At 37.9% G+C, this 23,155-nt stretch overlaps 1 protein-coding gene across 1 annotated transcript; it reads left to right on the top strand.

The window, feature by feature from the left end:
* Nucleotides 1-475: 475 nt before the first annotated feature.
* TSPAN8 (tetraspanin 8) lies at nucleotides 476-21,708 on the top strand. Its single transcript, XM_048941234.1, has 8 exons — nucleotides 476-791; nucleotides 4,839-4,901; nucleotides 7,641-7,772; nucleotides 8,384-8,458; nucleotides 8,544-8,651; nucleotides 12,103-12,252; nucleotides 14,143-14,226; nucleotides 16,736-21,708. The coding sequence occupies exons 1-8, from the start codon at nucleotides 732-734 to the stop codon at nucleotides 16,787-16,789; spliced, it is 726 nt and encodes a 241-aa protein (XP_048797191.1). The 5' UTR covers nucleotides 476-731; the 3' UTR covers nucleotides 16,790-21,708.
* The last annotated feature ends 1,447 nt before the right edge of the window (nucleotides 21,709-23,155 follow it).

The raw sequence follows: 23,155 nt of genomic DNA, 5'->3' as shown, positions 1-23,155 counted from the left end.
CCTAGAGGCATCCAGAGTCTCATACCAGAACTGTGATCTCTGTGCTGGGGATCGCAGTGCTGCATAGCAGGAGAATTTGTGCACCACAGAGCTCAGTTTCCCAAGGTCCTGATTTGATGTGGAAGAGGAAATGTAGACAGCAAGAGGGAGAAAATGGCAATAGCAAGATGGAAGATTCCTTACTCATCTTTTGCAGGGATAACACAGACTTCCTCCTTTTATTTCTGGTCAAATGTCTGAAGTGGGACTGCAAACTTCAAAGAGTTAACTTAGGCAAAAAAAAAAAAAAGTGGACAATAAAATAGTAAACCTCAAATCTTAAAAGCATTAAGAAATGTGATCATTTTCATATTATAAAGGAAGCACTCTGTAACATTTCCCTTTCTCTTGCAAATTCTGCTTTTGCTGCACCATCTGTTTACTTTCAGGGTGTAGGACAAGACTAGCAGAACTATTAAAAAGTACAACACACAATGACACATTGAGAGTCTTAGGTTTGGTGATAACACCTGGTAGTTCTTCCCCAGCATTCTGGTTAATGTTTAGCTGTGGAGAACTGTTTAAATAACTGTAGAAGCCTTGGTCACAATTTTTGCCTTTAGAAGCAGAGCACAGTGCATTTGATGTGGTCTGAGAGATTTCCTGAAGAAACAGGAACAGCCTTTCTATTGAGGTCAAACTGCTAGGAAAGTTTCTTCAGCAGTTCTCAATTTTGTCTCAGCTTCTTGAAAATGGCGGGTGTGAGCAGATGCTTGAAGTACTCCATGTTCATCTTCAACTTCTTATTTTGGGTAAGTGGGTGTTTAAATTGTTATTAGTGACACATTAAATGTGTTCAACATTATCCAAAGTCTGTAGTTGAAAAAAATTATGAAGATAATAGAGCATAAATGAAACCAGAGCATGATTCTAAATCAGAGAGAGAAGAATGCTTAATTTTTGCTCTTCTTTTGTCTTTTTCTTACAAAAAATGCCTTTCCTCTACATTGAAAAGTAGAACAGCCAGAGTTCTGTCTTCCTGAGACACGTCTGAAACGTGCCCCTCATCTCAAAGGACATCATTCATTTGAGTCAAAAGATAACAGACTCTCCATTATCTTAACATACATTATTCTCTTGTGCTTGTTTGCTTGCTTGTGTTTTTTTTGGTTTGTTTGTTTTGTTTTTCTGTCTGCTCTTTGCAAACAAACTACACAATCCTGAAAGGATAGCTGCAACAGAAGATAGGAAAATGTACTTATATTTTTAGCCTCCTAATTGATAAATGGTTTTCATATCCTTCTCTGTGGTTCTCTGCTTTATGCTTAGTGTCATAATTAGTTTCTGATGATGGGCAATAAATTTCTGGGAAATGGTATGGGCTGGCAGTATGGATGGGAGCCATACTGAAATGATTGAGTTCCTCCAGCATACAAGGAAAGGGGGTTCCTCCCTCTGCCTGGCACAGGATGGCAGGCATCTTTCCCAGGGTAGATTAAATCTCATTTGCCTATTTGCCATATCTCAGCCAGTTTGTAAGAGTTTCTGCTCCTGGAATTCTGAGAAGTTTTGAGTAAAAGATTATTTCTGTCATGTTCCGCCTCACTGTTAGCTTTTGGTTTGTCAAGTTCACCTGAGGTTCATCAAGATCAGAAGTGAAACTATCAGCCACAGTATGGCTGCTGCCTTGAGGAACATTTCCCAAGTGAAAAGGTGATACAATTAAAAAGGTGATAGAATTAAAAAATTCTCCTGCTGGAAGAATTTTCTGTGCCTGTGGCAGCCAGAATGGGATCAAGAAGGACACAAAATGCAGCTATACTGACTTACTTTAAAGGAAGGGGTTAGCACTACCAAGAGAGAGGAGAACAGGCATGGTGCAAACAGGAATGCGGTTAGAATACAATGAAACTGAATTCTTTGAATTAAACTCCTGTCTCTAATCCCTGGAAATCATTAAATTGCTGTAGTGAAACACAGAGAACGGCAATTTCCACTGCTCTCACAGCTGCTCTCCCAGGTGCACAAGGAAGTTGGGCAGGTGGAAAATTAAACTGACTGGGACAAATGAAGGTGACTTTTACTTTATCTAGATAACAGCAACGGTCACACGTTTATCTGGTGTCCTTTTGTTTTAAACTTCGTGTGATCTCTCTGGGACTGTCTCCTCCTTGGGAGATCAGGATTGGGCTTTCCAGCCTTCCTGTGCCTTTTTTTGCAGCAGTTCTTACATCGTACTCTGGAGTGTCAAAGCCCTGGAAAAAGTTATGTCAGACCTGCAAAGTGGTGTGGTCTAGCTCTCCTTGGCCCCATGGATTGTGCACGATGTGCCCCTGGGGATAGGAGTTTTGCATCTTTCCGGTCAGGGGAAAGAAATCTGAGTGTGTGTTCTGGGGGTCTGTGCTTTGAAGTCAGGTGCGTATCTGGAGCTTTTATTAGTCACAGAATCATAGAATGAATCATAGAATGACTTAGGTTGGATGGGACTTGAAAGAACATCAAGTTCCAGCCCCTTGCTGTGGGCTGGTTGCCACCCATCAGATCAGGCTGCCCAGGGCTCCATCCAGCTTGGCCTTAAACCTGGCCTAGTCCTAACAGTTTGGTGCATTAAACCTGATAATTATGTCAGAGTTTTCCTTTCTCTTCAGCATTTGCAGGCTGTGCAGCCTCACCTGCCACCCTCACTTGTAAAGCCGCTGCAACTCCATACCATGAGCAAGTGTTGAATTTCCATTTTTGGCACCAAATGTGCAAAATGAGATCCCTAGTTTGAGGCAACCTGATTGCCTGATTGACAACAGGGCAACTTCTGACTAATTGAGGTCACAGTTGCAGCCAAAGTGACCCCTTCTCCAAATCTTACATCAGCAAAAATAGCAAATCAGCAGCAGCCTTCCAGTGCTGGGAAAATGAGAATCTCTTTATTCCATACGAAAGCACTGGATCGCTAAAAATGAAAGTTTCTGTAGTTGAAGTTTTAAGAAAAACCTAATAATTAGGAGGGAATGTTAAAACAAATACAGGGTGTTTTATTATGGATCTTTGGGAAGAGAACTATTTGCTTTGGAATTTCAGTTTTATTCTTTGTGTGTTCTTGTACACCTTCTGTGTACAATGATGAAAATAAAAAAAAAAAATTAGAATTTTACTGAAATTTAACATTCTTACAAGTTTAAAGTAAATCTTTTTATAACTAAAAAAACATGCACATTACTGAAAACTTTAATTTCAAAATTTTATTTTATTTTCTGAATGGGGGAAAATAAATACTGATAAGCTCCCGTACATTCAGCTTTATTTACTTCGATCGCTCTGCTGCTTTTTATGGGAGGTCCTGTATAATGAATAAGGCAATGGGCCAAATTTTGTTTGGATTTGCAATAATAGCTGCTTCAGTGGAAATTTTTCACATTAGAAGGAACACTTTGATGCACAGCTACATGGTTCACATAATGCTGCTGAACAAGACCCAAATACAGAGTCGTGTGATACCAGATTCAGTGGGATTCAGATGATTTCAGTGGGGAGTTCTAGTTAAATTTGATAACATGATATAGCTGTCATCGATTGTACAACTTTCTTTTTCATGTTTAAAACATACTTATAGGAGCTTTACTTAGAGCGAGAAAATGTGTGATACTCATGTCTGAGGGCTGGCTGTGTTCCATATTAAATAATCTGCTAAAGTAGTTATGATTTTTGATGGTGAATATTCTATGAGTCTTTCTGAGGGAAAACATTTTCTAGGAAAAATTATCTTAAACAAATAAAAATAGCTTTTTTAATTTTAAAAGGTTAGAAATAGTCCCAGTTTTCATGGGAAGCTTGTAACCACATTTCAGAGCCATTTCTCACTGAAGTATGAAATCCATACAGGTTCTGAATCTTGCTAGACTCTGATCCTCCACAGTTTATCTTTCCTACTAGTCCTCTCAGTCTTCATATATTATTAGATCTTTAATTGTATGTCTGCAAGTCTTGCTAATAAAGAGAAATTCTTTGTGAGAATTACCACAGACAGGGCAAGCAATGTTGTGGCTGGCACAAGGTAGAACAATACCTCAAAGATCAACAAAATTAGAGAATGATTGGTGTTTAGGGAATATGTCTGGATCTGGGATTCATCTGCCTTGACTTCGACATCTTAAAGCAATTCAATCCAGGCTTCTTTTATAGCTAGAGGAAAGAAATTGGTAGCACCAATGGATGATTTAACTCATTCAAAGATATCTGCCCAGAACAAGCTAGAAAGTTTAGACTTAGATGTCTAACTTTCACAAGTAAGAGACAGAGCAAGGTTATTTTCTATTAAAAAATGGAAATAGTAACAATCACAATATGCAGTTTATGGGAGGAATAGTCTAAGATGGCCAGATTTTTTTTGCAATATAGAAAGCAGAGAGACTGTTAGAATTGCTCTTAATAGTTTTACCATAGAGGATATGTCTAAAGATATATGTCCTGAATAACTCTAGCAACAGCATTCTACCAGCATTCCTTATCAAATCTCTTGTTTTCATTATAGAAGAAACAATGTTCTTTAAAGTCATGTTATATACATACAATAGAAATTTATAGTCTTCTCTCATCTGACAGAATTTTTGTGTGCTTCCCAACCACAAGCATAAATCATCAAAGAAATGATGGTTCCTCTGGGGTGGAAACATCAGAGATTTGGTGCATAACTGAAGTTTTAACTATCCTTATGAAGTTTCTTGGATACGAATCAGTATTCCAAGCTCTAGCAATTCGTGTTTCTTTCACCATGTTGAAGAAATTATTTCAGAATTTTGGCCAGTGCCTGGTGCAATTTGGACTTGAATCTAATCTTTCTAAATATTGTTTATTTTCTCCTACAGGTGTGTGGTTGCATAATTTTGGGAGTCTCTATATGGATACGTGTTAGCAAAGATGCTCAAGAGGTAAGCATATGCAATCATGCCTGACCTGTGTAAATTTCTCAATTGCATTTCCACAAATCTGTGCTGCTTTCATTAAGGTGATTTATGAGGGTAAAGATAAATGCATTTTATAAAGTTTAAGAAAAAAATGGTGCAGGTACTCAGAAAAGTGGTTGATGTAAGCACAGATGTAATGACAGAAAGGGCTTTCTAGTGTTGCTAATCTAATTTCTTGCAATTTCACACTGATTTCTGTTGGAAAATGTGGATCTCTTTTTCCTCAAGTAACAAACAATGATGGTATTTTGTTGATTTCAGAGTTAGAGAAAATAATGAGAAGTCATGAGCATATCATAGCATCATAGAATCATAGAATGGCCTGGGTTGAAAAGGACTATAATGATCATCTAGTTCCAACCCCCCTGCTATGTGCAGGGTCGCCAACCACCAGACCAGGCTGCCCAGAGCCACATCCAGCCTGGCCTTGAACGCCTCCAGGGATGGGGCATCCACAACCTCCTTGGGCAACCTGTTCCAGTGCATCACCACTCTCTGTGTGAAAAACTTAATCTTTGACCTTTCAGTGTCCTTCTCCTTTAGAACTGTATAGCCATATATTCCTAGGGTTGCATTTATATGTTTTTAGGGTATATTTTTAACTATCTCACTGTCTTCAATAACACAATACTTATTTCTCCAATAAATGTAATTTTGGAAGGGAGCAAGAATTTTTCTCTTTCTTCTGTTTTCTGTGGCTCCCTAAAAATATGTTACCCTTTTCACTCATATTTATAAGGAAATATTCCAAAATAACCTAGGATTTAAATGTACTAATAGGTCTCCCAAAGCGGAAAAAAAAATCCCAGATTCCCCCTCCTGGATTTTATTTTGGGCATTAAATTGCTTCAAATTTCATGACTTTCCTTTCCTGCAAAGCTATAGAAATACAGCCTTGGGAGCCCCTCGATCTTGAAGAAATACACCAGAAGCTGCTCCAGTTTGTGCAAAGGCTCCTCTTCAGCCTTGTTGGCCCTGCCAGCGTTTTGCCAAATAAGCTTTGCACTTGTATCTTAACTGCAAGCAAGTTTTCTATCCCCTCTCTGTAGTAATGAGAAAAATGATCAGATGTTACAAAAATCATTTTTTTTTCAGATTTCGAGTTGCACCTTCAAGATATAATAAGCAAGTCAATCCTTGCTGCTCTACCACAGTGCATCAGTTATGAAGTAATTTTTGTTTCAGTATATCTGGAAATCAAAAGATGCTGGGGATAACAAGAGAGCTTTAAATATTTCTTCTATTTGGCTGATGATGTTATTGATTTCAGCCTGTCCAAGATGTCTCATGTCTGGCAGAAGATGGACATAACAGGACTTGATTCACAACAGCGTTGTGACTTTAGGTAAATTAGGTAATTGTGGAAAGCTCAGCCACTGTTTGCTGCAGAATGACAGATTTCCCTCCCTAGTCCACATTTTACAGAAGCTAAAGTTTCCATGCTTACTAAATGACTATCTCTAATATGATGCCTCAGACAATGCAGTGGAGCTTGGAAAACCACAACAATATTATTTCTATTTTTGAAGGAATTTCCTATTTAGAAAAGCTCTCTTAAGTGTGTCCCAAGATGGTTTCCTGAAGTAACAATAGTTAAAGTACAAAAACTGTGAATTAAGAATAGGCACTAAAATTGAAAGTATTTTCTTACACTTTTGCCTCTACGCAGGCAAAGATTCCATTCAAAACTAATGTTCAATTATGCCTGAGTAAAAATTGAAGAGACCATTAGGATTTGGCTGTAGATGAACAGAGCTTTCTAGGAATAAATAACAGGAGGTACTGTCCAACTTGGAGGAGGGAAGAATAAGACATTCATAAAATTATACTTGTCTATATATGTTTGCAATTTCCATCTGAAGATGTATGTGAAAACTTCCAGATATTTTTTATAATCTTGGCAATAGCCACACTGGAAAATATTCTTTGAACATTTCTCTCTGTTTTGGCATTTGGACTTAGTCAGTCCTGTGGGAACTGAATAATTTGATATTTAATATTATGGAGGTATACGACTTGTTTAGTTGAATGTCTCGGACAGCAAAATACAGTCCTCATTTTTGAGGGTATTATTAAAGATCATGCCTAAAAAAATAAAAGAAAAAGAAGAAAGAAAAGAAAAAGATAAAGAGAAAAAGAGGAAGAGGAAAAAGGAAAAGGAGAAGTAAGAAAAAGGAAAAAGAAAGGGAAAAAGCAGTAAAAGTAAAAGAAAAAAGAGAAAACTGCTTTGGAAAATTTATCTCTTTCCCCAGTATATCCAGCATTACTCTTAGAAATGTTCTCTCAGGAAAAGCCACAGAGTGTATTCCTTCTAATGACAGAGATTTTGTTTATTTAACTCTTGGCTAATGTAGGAGAGATTTCAAGATAATAAGTCTTTTCTACTTGCAGAAAAAGAAGCAAAGATTCATCAACTGAAATCAAACTAAAAGATACTTTGAAAATGAAAATTTTATTTACTCTGTGAGGTTGACTTTCATCTTGTGCAGAGACAAAGACTGTGAAGAGTCAGGTTCCACCAAGATCTCCAACAGAAAGTTTAAGAAGGAAAATTATATATCTGTTTATTCAAGGAACAGAACTTCTCTGTGGTTGCGCATTGATATATTTATTAGTTATTAAGTAATTGTCTTGTTCTGGGTGATACAGATATTTTTAGGGGGAATTTCTTGCCAATGAAAGATTTTTTCCCTCTCTTTTCAGGCTTTGAGCATAAGCAACAGCAGTATGTTTGTCGGGATTGACGTGTTGATAGCTGTGGGCTCCCTCATTATGATCCTAGGATTTCTGGGGTGCTGTGGTGCCATTAAGGAAAGCCGGTGCATGCTGTTCTTGGTATGAAAGGAAAACATTTAGCTATCTTAAACAGGCCACAGATATATTTGGTAAAAAGGTCAATGGTAGTACCAAATGAGAATAGGGCCATTTTTATTTAATCAAACGCTTACTTTCGTACATGTGTACTGCATACCTTGTGCTTGAGCCCCTTTTGAATTCAAGTGAAGAAGAAATTGTGGGTATTCTCATGAAATAGAAAAGAGACTCCAGAGAGCCCTGATCATGTCACTAATTTTTTTTCCCCATACAAATGAAATTCCCTCCACTAATCACCTCCAATATCTATAGCATTTCTTCTCAGTTAATCTGCCACTAATACTCCCAGAATGTTTTCCTTGTCCTCCTACTCAACGTCTCCCAGCTACAAGCTGCCCATCATGTCACTGCTCCACAGTGTGCCTTGTTTTGATGACCAGCTGATGGTGAGGCACGTACCTTGCCTCAAGAATCTCCTTTTCTGATATCCAAAGAAGGAGCTGACTGAAACTTCCATTCCTTCTACCCAAATGTTTGTTGAGGCACATGAAAGATTAACTTTCACCTAAAAGAAATGAGAGCAATTCAGTCAAAAGTTCTATAGTCTTTTCTCCCTTTTGTTTTCTTCCTAGTTTTTTATTGGACTGCTGCTGATCCTGATCCTTCAGGTCACAGGGGGTATTTTAGGAGCAGTGTACAAACCTCAGGTACTGTATTATTCTGCACTTTCATTGAAGTCTTCCCCAAGTTTTGTTTCTCCATAGAAGACTAATAAGCTATTTGGACTTGCAGCTTGAGGAAGTCCTTAACGCGACACTTAAGGAGGCTGTTAATTTATTGAAAGAAAATACAGAAAATGCAAAACAAGTTCAAGAGTCATGGCAGAAGTTTCAGCTACAGGTAAGTAAAATGTAATTAAAAGTAAGGTTTGTTGCTATCTGTTCTGCCTCTAAGCTTCAACTTATGGCTACTCTGCCATAAATTTGAATTTCATTCCATGGGGACAGGAAAGGGTCTGACTTAAACAAAAACATTGCACATGGGGTTTCTTCTCTGTCAATATGGCATGGGCTTTCCATGATGTTTTTGGGCAAAAATGTTTATAAGAGGGTTGGAGCCAGGATGCATAACATAAAGGCAGATCTACTGATGAGGATTTTAAAAGCTCATTTCTCTATTACTCACTGAGGAAGACATCCTCAAGCGACTCTAGTTGGAATTTTCCAAAAGTCTGCAGGAAATAAATTGGTAGCTAAATATCTCTAAGTCTTAAACCTCGTAAGTTCACACCAGTGATTATAAACCCACTAGTGTGCTCACAGAAATTACAGATCTCTTACATGAATCAACACAGAAAAAAAAAATCCCCTTATTCTGTGACATGACTGTAAGAGGTTATAAGTTCCTTCTTCTAAGTCATGTGCTCATTACACTGGTGGTAATATTGCAGAACTCAGATGATGTGTAGAGCATGCCTATTGGATTTGGAAGCCCTGTAATCAATAATGGAAGTTTAAAACTTGGCATGTCTTTCCATTTGCTCTTTTTGGTGTACTGGTGGGGTTTTTTTGCATACTTTGTCATTCTAGCAGACTGAATGTGGGTTACTAGATAAATTTTGTGCACATGTTAGAGGAAATATACTTTAAAAATTTGTAATTCTCCATGGAGTGCAATAGATAAAATTCATAGATTCAAATAGCAATTAGGATCCAAGAAATCAGATTTGCATCTTGGTTATAAATCTACTGATATGAGACTGTTGTTTGACACTAGTATCATCATTCTTCCACAGTTTTGATTATGACAGTGAAAGTTATGCATTTTATAAAGTATAGATTCTGTTCTAGCCATGGTTACCTACAAGGTACTATTTGAATCATCTATTTGAAGCAAGGTGGTCTCAGCAGCATTTCTTGACCTCCAGAAGATCTTCCTCTGCTGCTCAAGCTACCATTTTTCTGTTTCCTTTCAGTAGGATATGGAAGATGAAGTTACTTAGTACCTACAGAAATTAGCCTTCTTTTTTACAGGGCCTTTAATTATGCCATTTCTAAGCAAATAGTGATAAGATTTTAGCAAACTCTGCTAATCCCCACTATCACATTCTCTCCTAGCTGGAAATCAACCATCCACACCGCCCTTTCTGAGGTGTTATCTCAGAGCTGGATGGCTCCTGCTGTAGAGGAGGGTTTTGTTCTCCTCCAGAGCAAGGCCAGTTCTGCACATGGGGCACACATGGAGCCTGTCTCATCACTGTGGTGCTGAAAGGCCTGCTTCTCCTTAACAGTTGTCCCCAAGAAATGAGACTGACACACAGATAAGCATCTTAGTGAGAAGGCTTCTTTCTCCTTTGTTACAGATTTCCCTTTTGAAGGAAAGGTGTATATCCTTTGGTGCATATCCCAGCTAAGAACTATCCAACACTCTTTAGGCAAGAAAATTAGACGAGGAAGACTTCAACAGTGCATTTCATGTGGAAGTTTTGTTTTCACTTGTTTTTTCTGTGTTTATATATGTTTGGACTTCTCCCACCTGGAAGGTGGACACTTTGTACCATTCTGATGCTGGGCATCACACAGAGAATACCCCCAAATTTCACAATTATCATTTATGGTGTGTGCCCCCACCATGCTCCTACTGTCACCTGTTTCTATACACTGAAAAATGTCTATTGCTTTTTTCTTACTCCCTAATGGGAGATTATTTTGATGTGTATGCTTAAAATATTCCTGTATTTGCTGCTAGTGTGAAAGGAACTGAGAAGCAATATTTAGGTAGCTTATACTACGCTTGCTTCTTTTCCATTTCATCTCCAGCTCTTCTCTCTGCTTTTGAGCCATTTTATTTCTCCTGATAGCACCTTCCTAGAGGGATGGCTGAAAGGTGAACAAGATGAAAAATCTCATAATTACTGTATTAATGTTTAAATAGAATAGGTTTCCTTTATTTATGTCCAGCAGCCTTTGTTTTAATACAAAATAACATGAGTATTTTCAGCTGGTTTTTAAAAGAGGGAGGACACAAATGTAAGTCTGTGCCCCTGAGTTTCAGTGGCTTGAATAAAGTGGAACATGAAGTGAAACTGCACCTGGTTTAAGTTTCACAAACCCCACATGAAGCCCTGGCTTCCTCAGTCCATTTCTAATTTAAAGGGCATATCATCATTAAATACAGTTGTTTTTCTAGATATCACAGGGGTTTTTTTTGTGCCTGTATATTACTTTTTTTCAGCCTAGCTTTTCAATATGTGTTTTACTGTATATATTACTTACCACATGCTAAGAGAGAAGGCTTGATTCTGAAAAAAAAAAATTCCCAGCATTGATCCATGCTGTATTTAGCATTCATAGTTACTGGCTTTACAGTATCTTAATGGTCTTTGATTCTATTACACATAGAATCACAGAACTGTGGGGGTTGGAAGGGATCTCAAGATACCATCGAGTCCAACTGCCCTGCTAAAGCAGGTACCCTACAGTAGGTCACACTGGTAGGTGTCCAGACAGGTCTTGAATATCTCCATAGAAGGAGACTCCACAACCTCTCCGGACAGCCTCTTCCAGTGCTCCTCCACCATTGCCATAAAGAAGTTCTTCTGAATGCTTGTATGGAACTTCCTATGTTCAGCTTACAAGCCATTACTCCTTGTCCTGTCACTACACAGCACCAAGAAGAGCTTGGCCTCATCCTTTTGCCTCTCACCTCCATTTAGATATTTATAAACATTCATCAGACCCTCCCTAGTCTTCTTTTCCCCATGCTGAAGAGACCCAGGTTACTCAGCTTTTCCTCATAAGGGTGATGCTCCAGGCCAATACTGACAGCCTGGTGTTTTCACTCTTTTTCTTTTTCTTTTTCTTTTTCTTTTTCTTTTTCTTTTTCTTTTTCTTTTTCTTTTTCTTTTTCTTTTTCTTTTTCTTTTTCTTTTTCTTTTTCTTTTTCTTTTTCTTTTTCTTTTTCTTTTTCTTTTTCTTTTTCTTTTTCTTTTTCTCTTTCTTTTTCTTTTTCTCTTTCTTTTTCTTTTTCTCTTTCTTTTTCTCTTTTTCTCTTTCTTTTTCTCTTTCTTTTTCTTTTTCTCTTTCTTTTTCTCTTTTTCTCTTTCTTTTTCTCTTTTTCTCTTTCTTTTTCTCTTTCTTTTCTTTTTCTTTTTTTTTTTCAACTTGTACTCGCACACTCATAACTGGTTTGGAAATGTAAGGGATGTTTAACACAGATATCAATCTGGAAAAGGTCCATATGAGAAAAGATGAAAGGAAATTGTTGTTCCCCTCAACTCCCCCCTCCTCTTCTCCCCTCATGGCAAACCACCAGATTTTTCCTTATCTTCCCATTTCCTCTTTTCTTGCAGAGTCAGTGCTGTGGTTTGGTCAACGGGGCTAGCGACTGGGGAAGCAATATTAATCTTGTTATTGATGGCAAAACCGTCTGTGAGTGTGAACAAGCATATCAAGAAGAAAATCTCTGCGTCCGTTTTGGAAACAGATATATTTTTAAACAGGTAAGAAAAGTACAATGTTCCACTCTTCATTCAAAAAAGAGGCTTTAAGAGAGTTTTGGCTGGTATAGACAACAGTTCTATCTCTTCCCCAAAAGGCAAAGTTTAGCCTTCTCTTTCTTAGCCAGCATTACCTCTGTGTCAACTGTTGTTTAATTACTTTGCATGCCTGAAACATGTGGCCTCTTCCTCCTCCTGAGATGTCTCTGTTTCAGCTCCACTCCACTACCTATAGGACTCCAGAATTCTGTGTGATTATATGGGTGAAAACTGCTACTATGGCTTCAGGGTCAGCGTATACCTCTGTGTCAGAGCAACACATCAGCTACTCTTTGGATCTCACTTCTCCCTTGGAAGGTGATGTTCCCACCAGAGCTCATTTTGGTGCTAGACATATTGACTCACAGGTTAAGGGATATTAAAAAATGAGCACATTTAATATAGGTCCTTTGGCTTTTTTTAGCCCTTTTCTAAAAAACATGCTCATTTTGCAAAATCAACTGGAAGGACACTTTATATGTTGTGGGCTTCCTGGCAGCGCATTCGAAGCATAATTTGCAACAACTGTGGTCTTTTGAAAGGCTTGTGGCAGTTAATACAGCAATAAGGAAAAAATGCCTGGTGATGTGTAACAAAAAGATATACTCAAAAATCGATGGGTGGACAGCAGAAATCTCAATTTATTTCACAATTTATCTGTTTCTTTACATGGAAATGTAACTAGGTAAATATAATGTATTTTGCAATATATATATTTATATTTCCAATGTAAATATGCAAAGAAAAGCAGGGAAAAAGCAGTGGAAGACTAGGCCAAATAGCTGCAATTTTAAAATGATGGTCACATGAAGTTCACTGATCTGCATCCAGTGCAAAGCAAATTTTAGCAAATGTCCAGAGCTAATTCTACACTATTCTAAATGTCTTGCCTGAAAATGGATTTCTTCACTATGTAGTCTCGCAGAGGCAAATATTGTTTCAAAGCATGGGAAAACTCTGGCTAAGTAGAGAATGCCAAAACTCAATCTGGAAATAATGTATGAAAAGAGGGTGTTTGGGCCACATTTTTATACCTTTTGGGCCTCAGGCAAACCCTCAAAGAACATATAAGAAACCATCAGTGAAATTGTTGCAGGTGCAAGATATTGCTGTCATGAACACACAGATTTCATGGTGTTGTTAGATTCTAGTAGACATTCAACTCTCTCCATCCAGGAAAAAAGTGCAGTTCTGAGTCAGCCTAAATAAGAGGTTTTTAGAAGGATTGGAAGGAAAGTACCTATGTGTTTACTGTGGAGGAAATATGTTGAAGGCATATAACTATGCAATATATTTTGTGGTAGTATATGTAGGTTTGGAACAGTTCTGTAGTTGTGATGGATTTAAGTTGCACTTGGCTTCACAGTTTGCAAAAGGAGTATTGTCAACATCTGAAGCACTTGTAGGCTTTATAAGAACTGAAGTATGCATTTAAAAATAAGAACACTAACTTTATGTATATATATATTTCAGGTATGATCCTTCTCTTTTCAGTCAGTCCAAGACCACCAGTCATCCATCAAAATTAATATTTAAGCTTGGGTTTATATCCAGATATAGTTAGTTGAGGCTGATCTGACTAACAGGCTTTGAGGTCTCAAATTAAAAGACCAGATTAGTGGGAAAATAAAGTCCAATTCTTCTTTATATTTGGGAAGGCAAGGGCTGGACATCTGCCTCAGAGCACAAGGTACATACAGGTGTGTTATTGTTAACAACAAACTAGAGTAAATTCAAATTGTTTTTCTTCCACATAGAGAGAAGAGAGAAGGCATTTTAGAGGATATGCTCCGAACAGCATCAGGATAATCCTGTTTACCTATAATTAATTAATTGTTTTAATTTATTTTTCAGACGTGTAAAACAGTGATTCTTGATTTCCTTCAGAAAAATATGGACATAATTATGGGGATCGCATTTGGATTGGCAGTTATTGAGGTACCAGTATATACTATTAAAGTATTTAGTGGTTGGCAAGCAATATGTTCTACTTAGAAATACACTGGGAGTAGGATTGGAGCACTTGGTTTGCTCAATTAGTAGACAAGGGACAACCATTTCTAATCTTAGCTACAATCTGTTATTTCCTATAAACTGCATATGGCTGCCGAGCTGAGAAACTCAGGTGCAACCAGACCACCCTGTTGTCTGTATAAGCATATCTCCACACATTTTGTCTGAAAAAATCAGACAGGCCTGGAGCCAGGCAGTGGCTTGACAGCGAGCCCAGTGTACAGAGGGGTGTGCAGAGTCTCAGCTGTAGACACACAAGTGGCAAAGTAGCTGTTCTTCTCTTTCCCTTCTTCACTGGAGGAAAAAGGCATCCTATACGAAAACTTTGTAGTCGGTAAAATACATACTCTCATTATGGAGAATTACGGTATGAAATTATTATTCTGAGGGCATAATTTAACCATCAAGATGATGTGTGAATGTGCCTGAGTGCACACCTGCTCCATATATCCAAGCGTGTAAAAAAATGCGGAACGTGAGCACTTTAATTTCTTCATCATTCGTTGCAGACTAACATGCAAAATTTCCTCCAGAAAGAGGAGGAAAAACAATGAGGTGATACAGTCAGCTACTTGATTAATGATAATCCTTGATTAGGACAAAATGGCAAAGAAGCAGGGGATTTCATCATGTTGCTTTCTTCGATCATTTTCATTATTTTCACTATTCCTGTGTGGTTTCCCTCCTCCCCTGCCCTCTCCTGCAGATGGATGTTTGAGGGAAAAGCAGAATGACGAAGATTGCTGTGCAGAGTTCAGTTTGTTATTCTGAGTGAAAACTTCTTAACATCATTGGCAGAGAGCTGTTACTCATGTTATGAGAAGTGGGCTAGAGCCCCAGCTCTGATATACACTTCCAGGAAAATAATTGTAAGCAGGGAACAGTTACGCAGCTGCAGCACTGCGAGATGATGGGAGGACAGAAGACTGTCGGTCCGCACAGACTTCATGTTATTTAAGTTGCTATACGTGAGGGATCTGGTCTCCTTCCCATATGTAGCATTTGTGGGGAACTAGATGAAATAAATATAACAAGAATTAAAGGAAGGTCTTTAAAAATGTAGTCTAAGTATAAAATTATATATCCATCCAGAAAGCCGTAAGTTACTTTGCTCTAGTTACTGCAGTCATATTTGTTAGAGCCCTTGGTTCACTGACCATCACTGTTCCCTTTTCTCTAGTTATCATTTTGCAGTGGTGATTGCCTCTTCAATCATAAAAAGATTAGAAAACAGAAAGAGTAAATAACATGAGAACAGCCTTATCTGGCACAAATTGTCAGCTGGCAATTCACACTCACTGAAGATTTAGCCTTTCTAAATATATTAAATTATATATCTCAAGCCACCTCTGCCCTCTTGAAAACATCAAATAAAAAGAAACGGACAAGGGAAAGTGCTCTTCCCTAGCCTTCCCCCTCTGCCTGCTCCATCATACCCCTTGTGGCCTGTGGATGGTTTCAGGTCATTCTGTTAGAGGAAATAATTCCAAGAAAAAATGGCCCAGTTTCACTTGGGTACAAGTGCAAATGTGGACCTGGTGTACCATGGAAGCTATGTTGGCTTCTTCCAGCTGCAAGCGCAAACCCTTGTCTTGTTTGTACTCACACATTCTGTGTGCTCTACACTGTCTCCTCCTTGAATAAACAAAGCACTCTGGGATTCACTGCTTCATAAATATCATTTGGATACTTTCCTATTTTGAATAACGCTTTTACAGGTTGTTTAATTTTAAATCACAGAGGGAAGATTTTTTTATTTCATCTCACGAGTTGTCTGTCACAGGTTGTGGGATTTCACCCAGTAATTCCCATCACAGAATGTGATCCTACCAATATTTCTTTTTACCTTCTTTAGTGGACTCAGAATTTCTACTCCGATTCTATTAGTGATGAATATAAAATAATTGTTGTATGATCATTTGCCAGTCAATAAGGATGGGCTAAGTGTGTACATACACCATATACCTGTGTACATACACACTTATGAGCATATGTAGAGATTAAAGATAAGAGAGCGGTAGAAGAAAAGAGGAATTTCAAAGGGAAATTACCCTTAGAATACTCAATGGAATCAGAAAGTTCCTCTGAATTTTTTAGAAAAGAAAGGATTTTTTTTTTCCTGAGTTTCTTGAACATTTTAAAATTCCAGAGTTACTAGCACTTTTCATTCACAAAGTCAATTCATCTTTCAAACAAATGAAAAATCTCCATTTTATCTGCAGTCTTACCTGTGGTGCATAACAATTTTACTTAAACGACAATATGCTACAGTCATGTTCTTAAAGAATTACATTGGAAAAGATCTTCTGCACAGCAGATTTAGCCTGCATGTGAATCCAAGACATTTGCAAACAAAATGTTCCGTCTGTGTATCAATCGTATCTTGGGGTTTTTAGGACTGCCAAGTAATACCAGGAATGTTTTTCTTTTCCAGGTTCTTGGTTTGGTGTTTTCTATGTGCCTCTACTGCCAGATTCAGAGAAAATGAAAATGTGGAAGTGTCAGAACAATGTCATCAGCCAATTTGAAACCTTTGTAGATAGAGAGATATTTGCCTTGGCACTTCCTGATAAATATATGCATGTTCCAGGCAGCTGTTCTGATAAAAAGGGCACCCACTGTACACACAGCTACATCACAGTTTGCAAAATGACCTCCTTACACTTTGTAAGATTTAATGATGTGAGTATGATTTTTTATTTGCAATAAATATCTTTGTTTTTCTGATGAGTTTATTTTGTCAGAAGATAACATTTAAGTCATGTTGAGATTTGAGCTCTCCACATGATATGTCCACATAGCTATCACACCACTCATAGCAGAATCATCATAAACACAATTCTGGGCTCAATCACAGGTCCAAACCTCAAGGGAAGTGCCTGGTGCTCAGCACTAGGTCTCCCTCAGTGTGCCAGCTACCTTGCTTTTGGCTGCAGCTGTGACAGGCACTGGGCTGCCAGGATGTTCCTGGCTGTCCCAAGTAGGGATGCCCCACGGTCCTGACTCTCATAGAGCTGCTGGTCCAGGAGGCACCCTGACAGAAAGTAAACAGCACCAGGGAGCAGATTGCTTTAAAGTTATGAAGATCATAGAATCATAGAATGGTTTGAGATGGATGATACCCGTAGAGACATGCTGCAGCTTTCTAAAGTACACTGATGATCTAACCTCTGAGTCTGAGGCACTGGCTGTTCCCACCAGTTCCAGTAAGCCCTGTCTTCATCTTCAGATGTAGTTTTAAACATGTTCAAACAGCTGGTCATGAGAAAAATTTGTATCAGACTCTTCAGATTTCTGAAGTGGTCAAAACTGGATCTCCGAAGCACAACCAGACTACTCCCATCTTGACAAAGCCATTCTGATATTGCTTGTAAATATTCTAAAGCATTTCCTTGGGTGAAGACCTCTGCCATCACTTCAAACTGGCAGAACTAGATTCAGGTATAATTCAGCTGCAGCAATTATGCTCTTTTAAATGGTGGAAAAGTTTCTATCCTGTCACACTCACTCTCTCTAGCACTCGCACCAAGCTGTGGGAGCTGCTTTCAGACCTTTGTGTTCCCCAAGAGCCAACTAGCTACCAGACAACTCTAGATTCCTCTGAAGAACCTTGGAAACTGTGCCAGAAGAATTTGAAATTTGTTGGACCAGAGAAAATGCATGAGTCCATAACCGATCCACAGACAGACATGAAGGGAAAATTAAAGCTCATACATGCTCCCAGAAGTAGCAAGCTCCAATCTTCTATAAACTGAGCATTACTGCTAAGGATTTGTGATAGACAACTAACAGTTGGCACAGTGTATGCTGGCTTGAACACCAATCTTATCCTGCATGTTACTCTGGGGTAGACATGTATAAAGGTAAATTGTTAAGTTTTTGTTTTGTACAGTCCTTTTGGGATATAGTTCCTAAAATATTGTTCTCTTACATCAAAATAATGATGTATGATACATTAGAATCTTTTTGGCTGAAACTATGGTGCCATTAAAATCAGCAGCAAAAAATTCTTTGTCTTCAGTCAGGAACTTTGACACAAGAGTTTCATCTAGAGTTAAAGTTAATAGTTCCTCTGTACATTTAGGCAATTTGTCTTCATTTCCTAATACCCCAGGGAAGAAAATTGAAGTAACATGATTATATGCTACCATGGCTACAATGGGACTGAATAAGTGGAGTCATTTGGAATATTACCAACTTGCCAATGAAGTGGGTTTGCTTCTAAAATATGTCCATTACCTTTGATATTACAAAACTTTACTTTTACTTCTGTATCGCCTTGATGTTTCCTCTTCCATTTTTCACTGGAAACAAGAGAACATTAAATGTTAAACAAAGAGAAATCTTTCATGATAAGATTCATCTGGGAATATGCATAATATAACAGAGTAGCAATTCGTGTTCAAACTATGTGTTCAAACTCCCCTTTTAATCACGCATCCAGGATTTGAGGCATCTCATTCTCAAATAGATGTCCAAAAAGGTTAGATGAGTCCTTTGTTTTGCAGATATGTAGTGTTGAAGTGAATGAATCCCACCCTATAAGACTGAATTTGTTAAAATCTGTAGAATCAATGGTCAGTCAGGAAAGAGCATCAGTATAACATTCCATGAAGGTGTGAGGACCATTCACGGATTCACTGACCTGATTACTCAGTCATAGTGCCAACTACAACCTTTAGGAAATGAGCTGCGCTTATTCTTTGGGCTAGTAGGATGAGATTCTTCTTCTGCAGTGCAGTAATGTCCCATTCAGAGCCAAAATTCAGATCAAAATTCAGCAGAGATCCCAGCAGCATTCATTCATGGAGTCCTCTTGGTTTTCTTATCAGAGGATTTTTTGTGTTAGCAGTTGACTAAAAGTAAAATGGGATGTTTTTCTGAGCCCATGTCCACTTTTTAATCATGATGTCTGGAATTACTAAAATGGAATTTGACAATAAAATCTCAGTGGAACAATAAAACCATGAGGTTTTTCATTTGTGGAGTGTTGGGGAAGGTTATGGAATGTTGGGTTTTTTTCTTTTTTCTTTTTTCTTTTTTTTTTCTTCCTTTTTTCTTTTTCTTTTTTTCTTTTTCCTTTTTCACAACAACCTGTCCAAGGTTTTGTTCCTCTCAGTGTTACCCAATAAAATCATGCATACAGGAAAGACATGTGCTGAAGATCTTAGCACTTCAGAATAGTAGAGGGTAAAAAAATTGTATTATAATTTTCAATAGTATAAGAAAAGTATGGTAAGCAGAAAGAAGATGCTAAGGGAGCTAAATCCCAAATTAAAACCATGTCTATTTAACTCAAAATGGTGACTCAACATATAAAGGCCAAACAACTATTTAATGGCAACAGATAAGAATCACACCTGCGTCAAACTATCTCCAAACAATAATTTGTTACATCATTTAAGGGATTTTAGGGAACATGTTGTTCTCAGAAGGAAATGCACTTGGAGGAAAATGAATGACTGCATTAATAGAAAAAAAAAAAAGAAAAATTTATAGTTTATGCTAAAAAATGAGTCAGTAAAGCAATGTCAGGAATGACGTGAACAATGAAGGAGTGTTGTAAGTCCATTGCTGGAAATAAAAAACAATGAAGAAAATGACAGGCAAATAAACAAAAAGAAATCTGATTTTGAAAAATGAAAGAATGAAGAAACATAGGGCAAATTTCTTTGAAAGAAGGAAGAAGGAAACTGTGCTTATCAAGATCCAAGTTTGTTGCACTTAGCTCACTGTCAGGGGAATTTGGCCCTGATCCACCTTTGTGTCCTGACCATCATGTTGAAAGCCAGTTCAACCTCTTCTTCACACAATGTTAAATCTTCTCCAAATTTGGCTGATTGTCATGACCCCTAAGAAGCTGCTGTCACCAGAACAGAGCAGATAGCCAAAGAGTGATGCGAGAGACAGTTCTTCCAGATGCCTGGCCCCTAGGGATGCCTGGAGAGTTAGCCCAAGGAGCAGGAACCACTGGCTTCCCCTGTGGAAAAAACAGAAGGGCACTGGAAATCTGGCCCCAAAATATTTAAAGACATGATTCATTGAGGCACCAATTTAAAACAAACAAATAAATAAAAAATTTAGACAGGAAAACTGTCAGTTTAAACTCTGAAATAGGATTGAAATCACAAAATAAAAAGCTAATTCCTTGTTGCTGCTGTAAGACCTGCTCTAACTGCTTAGCCAGGGGTTCTTTGGCATGGGAGAAAACAGCCTATCTAGCCTGATTTAGTCTGAATTCAACCCTTCCCAGCTTAGGAGACATTTTACTTTGGGCTTTTTGGTTTGCCAATTATAAAACAAATATTTAATCTTTCTCCAGAGCCAGAATCAATACCTACTCCTTCAAATGTTCAGGCTGTGGAAGCCACCTGAGCACTGTTCCTCCAGGAGCAAACAGAGCAGGGTTGACCTGAGGCACTGCTAGATTAGGACCACTTTCAGGGACTAAAAGGAAGCTTGGAGCTTTTCTGCTTTTGTTCACAGCAATTTGATTATTCTTGATAATTATATCTCAAGAGAACTGGCAGGTTTTTTCTCTGCCCCTGTCAATAGCAATATTCTCATCCTTTCACTGAAGGACTCTCTTTTTGTGCAGTGGTTTGGATTAAACTGCTTTTTGTTCTTTTCAAGTCTTTCTTTTTTGAACTGAAAGCTGACCCTTGATGCATTTTGCAAAATGCTGAGCCTGCTTGGGCTCCTTGTGGAGTGAGAGAGGTGATGTCATTCACCACTGGATAGGACTGAATCCTTTATCTAATTGAACTCAAACACCGGAGAGGAGTGGGAAAATCAGACTTCACTCTTTCTTCTCAAATCCACTTAAAAATTCTTTTTGCTTGTAGAGAATAACAAATCTCTGCAGCAGTATCTCCTTACCATTAGATTTTATAAAATTTGCTTGAGCAGTCAAGAATTCTTTAAGAGACAGGAACTAGGAAAGTGGAAAAGACATGAAGAAATAAAAGATCCTTGGGCAGCAAGATGTGGAATAGATGTACAATATTCTTCCCTCCTAATCTGTAGGGAGATCAAATTCAGCTAGTGTAATTCATCAGTCTCCAACTTCTTCATCTACAATAACCTGTGCAACATTGGAAGACGTTGCTAGGCCTATTTTCTTTTTTTCCCAAGAAAACTGAACTGTACTGTGCAAATGGCTGAAACTGGTAAGAAAATCAGGCACTGAATATGGACAGACTCCAACGGTCTCTCAGACAGCTTCCAAAAGCAGTCTCATGGCTGGTCCAGCACATTAGCTTTTCATACTATAAGTCTGTGATCTTTCTAATGTAAGGGGGTTAATTAGTGGAGTGTGTTCCAGGGACAGTGTTAAAAAGCCCAGTGTCAGTAGTTTCATGTCTGGTATTAAATGAATGTAATGTGTTTCTAGGCTGTTTCAAACTGTGCTTTTGTGGTACCTGATATCTAAAAGATTTGTTGGATCAACCAACTCCAAGTTGATATACCAGTGCTAACTATTTTGTTTCTATATTGTGAATCTCAATAAAGATTCAGCTGCACGTATACAATGAAATGAAAATCTTCCCTAAACTCCATTTAATTATGCTTATGAAGTATAGTGGCTGCCACATTCTGAATCATTAAATGTATCATTACTTGACATTAATTTCTTTATTATTGCAGTTAATTCAGATTGGAAAAGGTCTTCTGTACATTTGATCTACTTGGAATGAGAAAGGGATCGAGCAAACATACCATTGTCTCAATTAAAAGAAAAAATGAACAAAACAACTTTTAAAATGTATTGGACTTTATTCAAAAAATGTTTGTCTTCTTTGACTAAGTCTTAGTATCTGTATCACTGGTAAGTAGCACATTAAAGGTAACAAACACTAGGAAGTGGAGTCATCAAAATGAATATTGGCTGCTCATCAGGACATCCATTATTTATTTCTCAGCCCTGCTTGTAGAAATGTGTACTTCTGTCAAAACTGTTGATGTTCTCTGGCATAGAATTAAGAAAAACAATGGCAGAGGAACTTGATTAATTAAAAGGATGAATATAGTAATTATGTGAATAAGGATAGAAATGAATTTACCAAAGAAATATATTGGCAGTCAGTTTCAGCGTAGGAAGTGAATTACAACAAGAAGTTGGGAGTAGCTGATCTTGAAACTGAGCCTATTGTAGTTCCATTATGTTCGCATTGTATGTCTGTAGACAAGCAGACATATGGGGTGTGGTAACAAAGGTCAGAATATCAGGAAAAAGGAATAAAATTTTTTAAAAAGAGGATGACATAACCAGTTGCATTGGGAGAGGAATGTAGGGAGCCAGAATAAGAGTTAGAGAAACTGGGGTTCAATCAGAGCCACAAGACAGATGTTACAACCCAACCTGATGGAAAGTGTGATGGATCCCCAGAGCCTCTGGCAAACTAATCAAGACTGGACTGTTTGTCAGTACAAGTGAGAAATTACAGATTACTGATTACAATAGAGGGTGCTGAATGGGGAAGGAAACGGGGGCATGTTTTATAGTTGTTGGATTTCAAAAATGTCCTCAACTCTGAGACATTCCAGATTCTGAAATAGTTTGCCACATTAAGTACAGGAAATTGTCTGTCAGATATGGTTCTGGGTACTGTGAATGTGGTACAAAGGATCCAGATGTGCTATCTCTGACATGCTTAATACCTTGGCATGAATAATTACAGTGAATTACCTTCTCATGATTTAAGATTCTACTCTCTTTGTACGCATGGACTCTTATTACCTAGAGTTACCTAGAGGACTTTCTGATATTACTTTTCATTATATTACCATCTTTCAGTCTTCCAGTCAGTGGAAAAATGTTTTGAATTAATAAAACAAAGAGACCACTCTAGAA

Source organism: Lagopus muta, chromosome 1, assembly GCF_023343835.1.
Source record: "Lagopus muta isolate bLagMut1 chromosome 1, bLagMut1 primary, whole genome shotgun sequence".
Taxonomy (NCBI): Eukaryota; Metazoa; Chordata; class Aves; order Galliformes; family Phasianidae; genus Lagopus; species Lagopus muta.
The sequence above is the reverse complement of the archived record's forward strand: the minus strand, read 5'-3'. Positions and strand labels throughout refer to the sequence as shown.